This window comes from Triticum aestivum, chromosome 2A, assembly GCF_018294505.1.
Source record: "Triticum aestivum cultivar Chinese Spring chromosome 2A, IWGSC CS RefSeq v2.1, whole genome shotgun sequence".
In the NCBI taxonomy this organism is placed as follows: domain Eukaryota; kingdom Viridiplantae; phylum Streptophyta; class Magnoliopsida; order Poales; family Poaceae; genus Triticum; species Triticum aestivum.
In genome coordinates, this window is record NC_057797.1 from 105,783,475 (window position 1) to 105,793,691 (window position 10,217).

Below are 10,217 nucleotides of genomic sequence, written 5' to 3' on the forward strand. Positions count from 1 at the left end.
CCCTTATAAAGAGGTCCAACTCCCTCTAAACTAGCAATGTGGGACTAAATTTTTGTTCCACCTCTTGCCTTGCACAAATGGGCTGCGTGGGCCTCTAAGATTTATTAGGAATTTCTGAAACTGCTATTGGGCTAGGCCCAAAATAGACAAAATTCCAGCAACATCATATAATTTCCTACATGGACTGTGTTGCAGACAGCTGAGTAGACACTGTTGTACATGCCCTAAGAGCCTGTTCGAAAGCTCTCCCGACTCTCAACTCCGCTCCGTGCGAGGAGCTGGGTTGGAGCCGCTCCGCGCGATTGTACTGGCGCTCCCTCCGCTCCGGGAGCTGCAGTTGGGGAGCGGAGGGGATCCGAACAGGGCCCAAGTCTGTTAGAGCTATTCCATATCAGTTTGAAGATCCGGTGTCCTTCCACGTCTCCCATCAGGTGCTTGTACATTTGCATGGAAGAGTACTTGGTTGTTTGACCAGTGCAGGCCCATTTATCTTTTCCACTGTCACTTAGCTCTGGTATGATGCTCCCAAGCTGAATGAATTGATTGAATGCTTGAGTAGAAAGGGGGCATATGAAAGTGTTCAGTCCAATCATCAGAAGCACAAAATCTTTCGATGGATAGAGAATCATCAATGGCATAAGAATGCTCTGGTTTGTCCAGTGATCACAGTGCAGGAGCTGGCTTCTTTAAATTCAGGTAATAAGGCCAGATGTGCCCTCCACCGCCTTCCAGTTTCTCCAAAGGAGTGCTTGTGTGATAGTATCTTTGTTCAGAAACTTGAACAATTTTTTCATCAACAGAGTTGTCGTGAACAAAAATATCCAGGATGTCAAGACCACTTTGCTGTTTTGGTTTGCACACTTTGTTCCAGGCTATGAGTGTTGTGCCATTGTCTTCCATACCATAGTTTGTGACAAAAAAAATCTCAAATATTTATTGAGTTGAGCTGTTACTCCAGTAGGGAGTGCCAAGGTGCACATGAAGAATATAGGCAGAGAACTGTAATAAACTCGAGCTCATTTTTTTAGACTCAAGAGCATTGTAGTAGTACTATTACTTAAGCAACATGGTTGCAGTCATGCTGAGTACAGTCCGGTTGCAGTTTTCAGCAGTTCACGAGCAGCCAATATGTCTCTGAACTAAGCACATTATTCATAATTTCATATTACCACATTCAATACATGAACATGTAAGGTTATACACCAGTGTGGTTCAAATATTCAGATACATCGAGGGAGTAGCAATTGGCAATGGAAAGAATCGACGATATATGAAACTAAAATAACGCAGAGGACCTCATCGCGTTTGCATGTGAGGCCCTGCCCTATCATATCTGAGGCGATGGACGCCGGGCAAGCCACCAACTTGCACCCATCTTCTTCTATCTATACCTTCCTTTTTTCGGTTGTACCCACTCGCTGGGTTTTCAGCACTTCAGCTGCTGGTATCAAAGGATATGATCGTATTAGAGATGCCTCCCTTTGAACACAAGGTGATGGCACGTGCCGTCACAAGGGTACGCGCAGTCGGTGTACTTGGCGTTGCCCCTCTCGAAGAACCAGTCACCGACCGCTTCTGCGATTCTCTGCACGTCGAAAAGCATGAGAGGAAGTTTCATCAGGCTAACCACCAGCTGACTTTTCATGCAATTGACAAGGAATAAATAGTCTGGCATGTTCATCTCAATCGTCCTTGTGTGCATCCAATGATCTCAAAACCAGGAGTGTTCTCCCTTCTACTGTCTAAAACAAACTTGCGTCTCATTGTGTGCATACCTTGTTGCCAAGACGAGGAGACTTGCTTGAGTACCATGTATCCTGTCTCTCGCTCTGGCAGTGGGCGAAACAAGAGTTGATAAACACCCCATTCTGCCCTGACCCAGAGAAACCCTTCACAGCGTTAAGCATTTCATTCCTGAAGCCTGCATTATACATAGGGAGATCATTCAATCTACTCTTTCGCTGACAGATTACGGCTCAGAAGATCTGACAAGGCAGCGAAGTATACCATTTAAAAACTGAAGCTGATTGCTATTGCAAGAGGCGTAATTCTGCTTGCAACTTTGCCATAGACCCCGGGGATCAGCCGTTCTGGGAGCCAAACTCTCTTGAAGCTGGAAAAATACAAGGAAAATTTGTTTCAGTTCCTCTCAGTCTCGTATCTCTTAAATCAGAGGGTTAAAATGCATGATAAGCACCTGCCACACGTCGTAAGCAGTGTTCAAGATAAAAGTCGGAGTTTGAATATTTGGCAACACGTTCTGCGGGAAAAAGCACTGTAGGGAGAAGCAGTTAGAAAAACGTTTGCAAACATAAAATTTGTCACATGTAGTAGGATGGTTGTCTTCTTACTGAGGTTTTATCCATGCGAGAGGTACAAGACCGAGGCAAGCTTCTTCCAGAACCCTGTATTTGAATTTTAACAACATCAGCAAAATGAAGATATTGTGGTTGGCACATGAATACTCTAAGATAAAAGTCAGAACCAGTGCTACAGGTAGAAAAGCATAGTACCAAGAAAGAGTTATCACAAAGTATCAGAAAAATACTTCTGAGAGCGGCAAATACCTGCAATCTCACAATGCCATTGAACAAATCTCTCATTTCTCGACGACCCGCAATGTCAACACTGCAAATGGTAATAGAATTATATCACCTTAACATGCCATTGAAGTGGACTGGAAATAGAAGTGCTCTTCCTGACAGCAGCAAAGAAATAAGGCACAAAATGTAACAACGATAATATGAAAGCAGAGCTTCATTATGTGCACATACGAGTCAAGGAACATTCCAGCATCAGCGAGGCACTTGACTCTGGTATTTGATGGAAACATTCCACGGAACTCATCACAGTGAAGTATGGCAGAAGCACCCCCAGCAGAGCATCCCGAAAGAAGGGCCTGGTGGTATCAAGTTGCATCAGGTAAACATAAATGATTTGCCAAAAGCTAATTACAAAAATGATTTTAACTATGGAGGCACCAATACCTGACTAGCAGAACGCATTCCTTGGGCCATCAAGTCATCGATAGCAGCCTGCCAAATACGCTGACCTCGGAAATAAAGGCCTGAAGCCTGAAGAAAGAAAATTCAGAAACGGATCGAATTGGATCAGTAAAAAAGCAGAAATACCATATAAATTTATTTATTTTGGTAGAATGGAGTATCTGTTATGTACAAGACTAAAAAAAGGATTGTAATGTGATGGAATAACCAGTGTACATGTTTATTTGGGAACTGTTCAAATGAAAAAGGGTCCACCACTTGTGAAGTAAAATGCAGAGCTATGATTTGCACTAACCGCGTCAGCCCCATCACCGGTGAAGGATCCACCATCACAATACCGAACCTTCACTCTGTTCCAGTTGTAGAAATCTAAGAGACAAGAAAACAGCATTACAATTCCTCAAACGGAAATAGGAGCAGAGTGTCAACAGTTATATTCCTCTTTTGGACAAAAAAGGAGTACTACTAAACTACACAAGACAAGTTCATGACAACTGTTTAGAAGAATACCAGGATTTTCTTCAGGCCTGTTACTCATTATGCCTGTAAACTGGAGTTGCCTCTCCATGTGGTTCGATGACCCACGCCGACTGCCCTTGCGGAACACACAGCTTTTAACATCATTGCACCATCCTCCACCCTGGAATTCGATTTGGAATCACCATCAGCTAAGGCATTTACAATCCGTAGTGCAATTCAAACTTATCGCTCAGTCCACATATATGTGAGTCATGGAGTATTACTCACCTCCAGATTGACAAGCCAATTGTTTGACCCTGATCCAGATCCCCGGTGTAGGTGGTAACCCGGTAAACTTCCATCCAAGCATACTGTAAGGCAATGTCATGGAAGTAAGCATCAGTATATTTAGCAGCATGCAATAAGCATACTCAAATTCTGGTATAAATGGAAAGAATTACTCCTGAAGCACAAAATATTTCAACAACCATACTGCTTCTAAAATCCAAAGCAGTTACCGGTAACCAGAGTCTTATTTGGTTAATTTTACACAAACAGAATCATCACAACACACATTTATAAAGCAGAGCCGCCCTAAGAAGACTTCAAATCTTGAGCAATTTCCTACTTGGTGTTTCTGTCGGCTGCCCAACTATTTAGGACCTCTGATATATTTGGAATGGTGACCAAGAAATCATGCACGGTTAGCTTGCACAATTCACAGCCAACAGTTGGCAATGAGCCCCCCACCCCCCGAATTAGGTGAGGAGAATACATCATGGGCACCACCAGCAAGGCAAGGCAAGGCTAGATCCACATGCATATATTTATCTAGATCCGCACATGGCACATGGCACATGCTACTTATGCCAAACAATCGTACTACAAGGATAAGACTGCATGATCACTCAATCAACATAGCTCCTAAGTGGCTAAGTGGATACTGAAGAGGAGAAAAATAGTAGAACATGAGCCATCACAATCCCTCTATGGCAATAGCAATCAGATCAGAAAAATGGTTACTCTGACCGACCAGGGTCGACACAGCAGAGACCCGCATCATGCGGCTCACTGGGCCAATCTACGGCAAGCATGTGACATGGACAATAAAAAACCGATCTTTGCAACAACAAGAAAGAATATTACTACCGGCAAAAAAAAAATATTACAGTACTACTCTACTAGCATACGGAGGAACAATTCTGGGAGAGGGGGGTTTAATTAGTTACCGGCTCCCTTGGCGGCCGCGGACTGGATGAGAGTGAGGGCGACGAAGGCGCCGTTGCTGCCGCTGCCGGAGTTGGCATTGGTGGAGTAGACCTGCGTGCCGTTCGACCACGGCTCGGAGCCGCGCGCAGCTCCCACCAAGGACCCGAGAACCACAGCAAGAAGGACCCAGGAACCCATGGCTCCCTGCCCTTCCGAGCTCTCTCCGTCCCAACGGGGGAGGCGAGCGAGGCCTGGGGCTGGGAGAGGAATGGATCTGGAAGAGGGAGAAGGGATCGTGGCGGAAGTGGCCAAAGCAAGGAAGGAACTTATACGCGGAGCGGAGGCCGGCCGAGCGCAAGTGCAAGCGCAGCTGGCTGGCAATGGCTGCTGCTGACAAAACTAAAGAAAGAAAGAAAGAAAGAAAGAAAAGGCAGCCAGCCGCTTCCGGAGATTCGGCGCTGCGATGCGATGTGCTGCTGCTGTACTGTGGCCGGTTTAGTGTAAACGCGGAGGTATTACGGTCGGGAGGCAAAGCATCTCGGATGCTGCGGCCTGCCTGCAGGAGGAAGAAGAAAAAGGTGTGGGACTGACGGTGGAGCTCGGAAGGGGGTGAAAAGCTCAGCTCAGCTCAGGCAAACTGTGATTGCATTCACTGCTGGCTTTTGGGGCCCTTGCCTTTGGCGGAACGAGATCCTCTAACATCACGAAGGGAAGTTACAGTACCTGACATCCCTTCTTCATATTCATATGATTACGGCTAAAATAACTTGAATTAATTTGTAAATTACAAATCTACTGCATACATTTACAAAAATTACATACAAACAAAATTGCGGTGCAATAAAATCGAACTCATATTTATTTTTTCTATGAACAGTAACTTTCTACAGTACATATTGCTACAGTAACCATGACATCTCTTTTCTTTTTTGCACTGAATTTACACTGTAGTTTCGTAACATCCTTTCGTGATGTTAGAGGATACGTTCCCGCCTTTGGCCGGCTCGGTTGCAGGCAGCTCAGCTGTGTGCGGGACCGACGGCGGGCATCCGGGCAGCTGGAGTTTCTTTTATTTATGGGAGGACGCGCAAATTCGGAAGAGTGCGTTTGGGATGTTCCGCTGGTAAAATCACACATTTAACATGGGCCTAGTACTGAAACTCTTGAAGATGCAACACGTACAGAAATGAAAGCATGATCTGATTAACTACTGCACTGATGGCGACGGAGACGCCGCGGATCCTCTGTCGCCACAGCAATGCAGCCCTTGCGTGTGGCCGGCGAATGGAAAAAAATGTAAACCCTCCTTGCACGTCAGAATATCTTGATTGGACCGGACCGGTTTGGACTTATAGGAACCAGACCACGCACCGGTTCCGTCGCCAAACGGAATGGGAAGGACCACCACCAATTTTGTTCCGTTGGTTTCTGCAACTTGCCACGCCGAATTTGGCTCACTCGCTGCATGCATCCACGTACTACGTGCGTACGTCGTACGTGCGCTCCATAATTCGTCCATGGAAAACGAGACCTGACCGGCTCTTGTAACCAACCGGCACGGCCACGTGCCCTGGAGCCGCAGCTTGGCAGCGTTCTCCCAGCTTAAACCAGCACCAACAAGTTAGTATCAACTTGCTGCACGGCCTGGCGAGAAAACAAAATACAAAGGTGAACATGTCCTATGTGCACCCATGTTGATAGTAAATTCGAAGAAAAAAAAACAGAAAATTTTGAAAAAAATATATATAAATTTTGGGACAAGGCGCGCCGCATGGATCTTGCATCATAGGTCAAAGAACTGTTTGGTGAGGGCAGCCAAGAGGCCTCCTTGCAGATTGATGTGGCGTATCCAACCAATATCGGCCATAGCCTTGGCGACGCAGATATTGGTGCGCTTGGAGAGGGCGGAGAAGATGCCCGGTGCGGTGTCCGTCGGCTTTTGTCCATGGAGCCATGGAGAGTGTCAAAAACTTGTCTTACTGCCATCGACGATGGTGATCGTTCACGCAATATAGAATAAGTCTTTGTCCCCATCGTCACAAGGGATTTCAGATCAACCCAAGCAAACTAAAGCTAGCGGAGCCTAAAAGGGCGAGAGAACTTGTCGAGTTTGAGGATGGCCAAGCCACCCAGGTTGGTAGGGCGACAAACTGTTCTCCAGTTAGCCTTGCAGTCTGAGACTTGGTCGGACTTTGGTGGCACGTCAAGCGCGGTCAAATGGTAAATCACAAGGGATGCTAAGGCAGACTTCATAAGGGTGGATCGACCTGCCGTGTTGATGTTGTTACGATGATAAGGGTGGAGGGAGCTTGGCCGGCATTTTGTCCACAAGAAATTGGCAATCAGACTCCAGAATATATGGAGGATGTAGATTTAGAGTCTAAAACAGCACAAGACTTCGATATCTCATCTAAACCCATTTTTAGAGGCTGCAGTTTTGAAGAAATCGGTCGAAATTGGGACGCGGTATTTCTGAGCTCGAGCTCAAATGAACTCAGGTAAACACTAAAATCCAAATGTTTTGAGTGCTCATAAAATTTCATCGTGGAATGACATTTGTAGAAGTCGTGGAAATAAGATCGATGCTCCAAAATTGCTATTTTCGAAAGCATTTTGGAGTGTTAATTTTGCATTTTTTGCCACGATTCCATGAATGTTATTCGATGATGAAATTTTGCAAGCACTGAAAAAATTTGTTAAAATTCGCCACAAAAGAGATTCAGATTTTAAAAAATTTATTTCCTATATTTTTTGGATTTCACTGTTCACCACGACCTAATTTAAGCTCGGGAGCCACTTTCGCTGAAATTGCTCCTGCCGTGAAAGCCAGCCACTGTAGATTCAGCGAAGGCTCGATCGTGGCAGCACCCTGCTAACTCAACATCTGGAATTTTGCAATGGATCAAATGTGTAACCACACGTCAGACGAACTAGTGGAATACTAGTAGTACAAGATCTGCACAAAACACGATGAGTAACAGTACAAGCACATCCACGCCGTAGCAGGTACGCCACATCGCCGGACGCCGGACATCCAGCGTCCGGTCAAGGGTGGGAGTCGGTGAGGAACAGGAGAGTAGAAAACAGAGCCCGGTGACAGAGAAACAGAGTAGAAAAACAGAGCCGCACGCGTCGGATCACATGGTTCTCCAAATAAACTACGCACCACTCCGGTGAACAAGTGATCACATGACGATGTCTTGAGCATACTATGCTTCGAAGCCATTGCCAAACCCCGAATCTTCCCGCGTGATAATCCAAGAACGGGGGAGTTTCAGTAGCATCGGATCTTGCCCGCGAGATTAGGCTGGATTTGGATACGCCCTCCCCACCTACCTACCCATGCATCAGCCTGCAGGGGTCAGAGGCTGAAATTAAACCGCAAGCATGCGTGCATGTTCTGGTGTCTGCTGATTAATCAACGGTGATTTGGTAGAGGCTCAGGCCATGCTGAGTTCAGGCAGAAAGATTAACAATGTCCGGAGCAGGACCACGCACGCGCCGGAGACTTGAAGCGGCCACCGCGAGGCGATCGCGTTCATGGATCGTGAGGATGCGCAAGGCGGCGGCGGTGACATGATGAGATCTGTCGAGCTGGAGCACGTGCGGGACGCTGCACCTCACCGCCGATCGGAGCTGCCGACGCGGCCATGCGGTGCATGCACAGGCACAGCTTGCGCACGAACCGGCAGCGGCAGCACTGCGCGATGAGGTGGGGAACAATGGAGCATGACCGGCAGCTGGCTGAAACCGCGTTTGCCGTGCCTCCGTGGGGCCGCACTGTCGCCGGGAAACTTCATGGAAAACAGGGATGGAAGACGAGGACGGGAAAAGGAGGCCAAAAAAAAAAAGAGGGCGACTGTCGGACCGAAAAGTCGTCTAGAAGGCCTTTTCCATGGCCTGCCGTGAACTGGGCCAGAACAGCAGCAGGAGCAAGTCAAGTGCGGCCCATGGCAGGACAGAATAAAACGGAAAATAGAGAGGTAAAAAAAGATGGAGTGTGGCTGCTGGGATTCGAGCCCAGGTCTCCACGGCCACAACGTGGAATTCTCACCACTAAACTACAGCCACAGCTTTTGTCTGTTTCTCAGACGCTTATGTAGATATGCTTGCCCAGTGCTTACTCCTTCTACATAAAACACCAGCGCCTAGCATTGCAATCCGACATATTTTGTCGTCGCGCCTCAATCGACCGTCGTCCAGTGACACAGATTTTTCTCAACATATATAATTTCAATACCTATCTTCTCGAAAAATATCTAGCATCGGTCGCTCATGAAGGTTAAGCTTGAACGTAGGCGCAACGTACTTTTGTCACTTCAAAGGGCCATAGCAGCCATACAGTGTTACTCTTATAGGACGATGTTCTTATAGTACCTCGTAAGTTCCTTGAACAAAGCGTCTATGCTCCTTGTCTAACAAAGATTTAAGGACGCGTCTAGCGAGCGGCAGGGCGCTCGCTAGCGCTCCGCAGCGGCTGCCATTTTTAGCAAGTTTATATTCTCATCAAATAAAAAAGAAAAGATTCTTTCCTATTGTAAAAAAGATAGAAAGGGCATGCAGCATGTTTTTAATTACGGATTGGAAAGCAACCAAATGTGAACACATTAATTTAAAGTTCCTTTTCATTTTAAAAGCCATAACTTTAGAACCAAACATTGAAATTAAGATCCGCTTTCACCGTTGGAGCCCTTACGACGTCCTCTTCGAAACTAGATCCCGCATGGGTATGTTTCGATGAAATTTTTTGTGTGCAATTTAGTACCTCGTTTTGTGCAACTGCCTAGTAGTCGATGTGCAACTAGCAGACCGTGGATGTGCAACTTTCCGCCTACCCCGTGGATGTGCAGTTTTCACTAATGTCACCTTCACCCCCTCAAACTACCCCTTCCAGTGAGATGAGCAATTTCGTCCGTTGCTCGGGCCAACTGCCTAGTAATTGACGTGCAACTTTCCGCTTGCCCATGGATGTGCTTTCACTATTTACTGCATACGCCAACTTTCTATTAGTGGTTGTGCAACTTCGGATACTGCCACGGCCAACTGTGTAACAGTGATTTGTAACTTTATCCTATACCTCATGGATGTGTATTTTCCCTGCTAGCACATGGTCCAAACCACCCCTGCTAGTGAGATTCGCAACTTCCACACTCTATGTATATGTAACTTTTCACAACCCTCATGAATGTCAATTTTTTACCATTCAACTGTCTTTGCTTGTGAGATGTGCAACTTCGTATGTTGCTCCGGCCAACTACCTAGCAGAGCATGTGCAACTCTGTTTGTTATCCCCGCCAACTAAAAATACGTGTGCACAAATAGGAAGGGGAAGGAGTTGCACATTGACTAATATGCAGTTGGCTTGAACAATAGACTAACTTGCACAAATCGCTTGCAGGGGAGGTGGGAGTAGGGTGCACCGATAGTGAAAAACGACGCATCCACGAGTAGGGAGGAGGGTTGCACAACGACTACTTGATAGTTGGTCGGAATAGTAGACTAGTTGCACATCAAAGATGTCATGGTTGCTACATTGCAACCTCA

At 46.4% G+C, this 10,217-nt stretch overlaps 1 protein-coding gene and 1 non-coding gene across 2 annotated transcripts; both read right to left on the reverse strand.

Moving 5' to 3' along the window:
• Positions 1 to 1,129: 1,129 nt before the first annotated feature.
• Positions 1,130 to 5,267, reverse strand: LOC123187830 (pectin acetylesterase 2). Its single transcript, XM_044599789.1, has 12 exons — positions 4,694 to 5,267; positions 3,753 to 3,835; positions 3,516 to 3,645; positions 3,301 to 3,374; positions 2,988 to 3,074; positions 2,775 to 2,899; positions 2,568 to 2,628; positions 2,352 to 2,405; positions 2,198 to 2,275; positions 2,008 to 2,113; positions 1,776 to 1,921; positions 1,130 to 1,585 (listed from the first exon to the last, which is right to left on the reverse strand). The coding sequence occupies exons 1-12, from the start codon at positions 4,869 to 4,871 to the stop codon at positions 1,466 to 1,468; spliced, it is 1,242 nt and encodes a 413-aa protein (XP_044455724.1). The 5' UTR covers positions 4,872 to 5,267; the 3' UTR covers positions 1,130 to 1,465.
• Positions 5,268 to 8,672: 3,405 nt separating this feature from the next.
• Positions 8,673 to 8,744, reverse strand: TRNAH-GUG (transfer RNA histidin (anticodon GUG)). Its single transcript has one exon. It is a non-coding gene; the product is annotated as a tRNA-His (tRNA).
• Between the last annotated feature and the right edge of the window lie 1,473 nt (positions 8,745 to 10,217).

Coding starts and splice junctions, on each gene's coding strand:
- LOC123187830 (XM_044599789.1), bottom strand. CDS start 4,871: ATGGGTTCCTGGGTCCTTCTTGCTGTGGTTCTCGGGTCCTTGGTGGGA. Junction 3,375..3,515: donor CAGGCCTGAAGAAAATCCTG/GTATTCTTCTAA, acceptor CTTGTCTCTTAG/ATTTCTACAACTGGAACAGA. Junction 2,406..2,567: donor ATGGCATTGTGAGATTGCAG/GTATTTGCCGCT, acceptor ATTCAAATACAG/GGTTCTGGAAGAAGCTTGCC.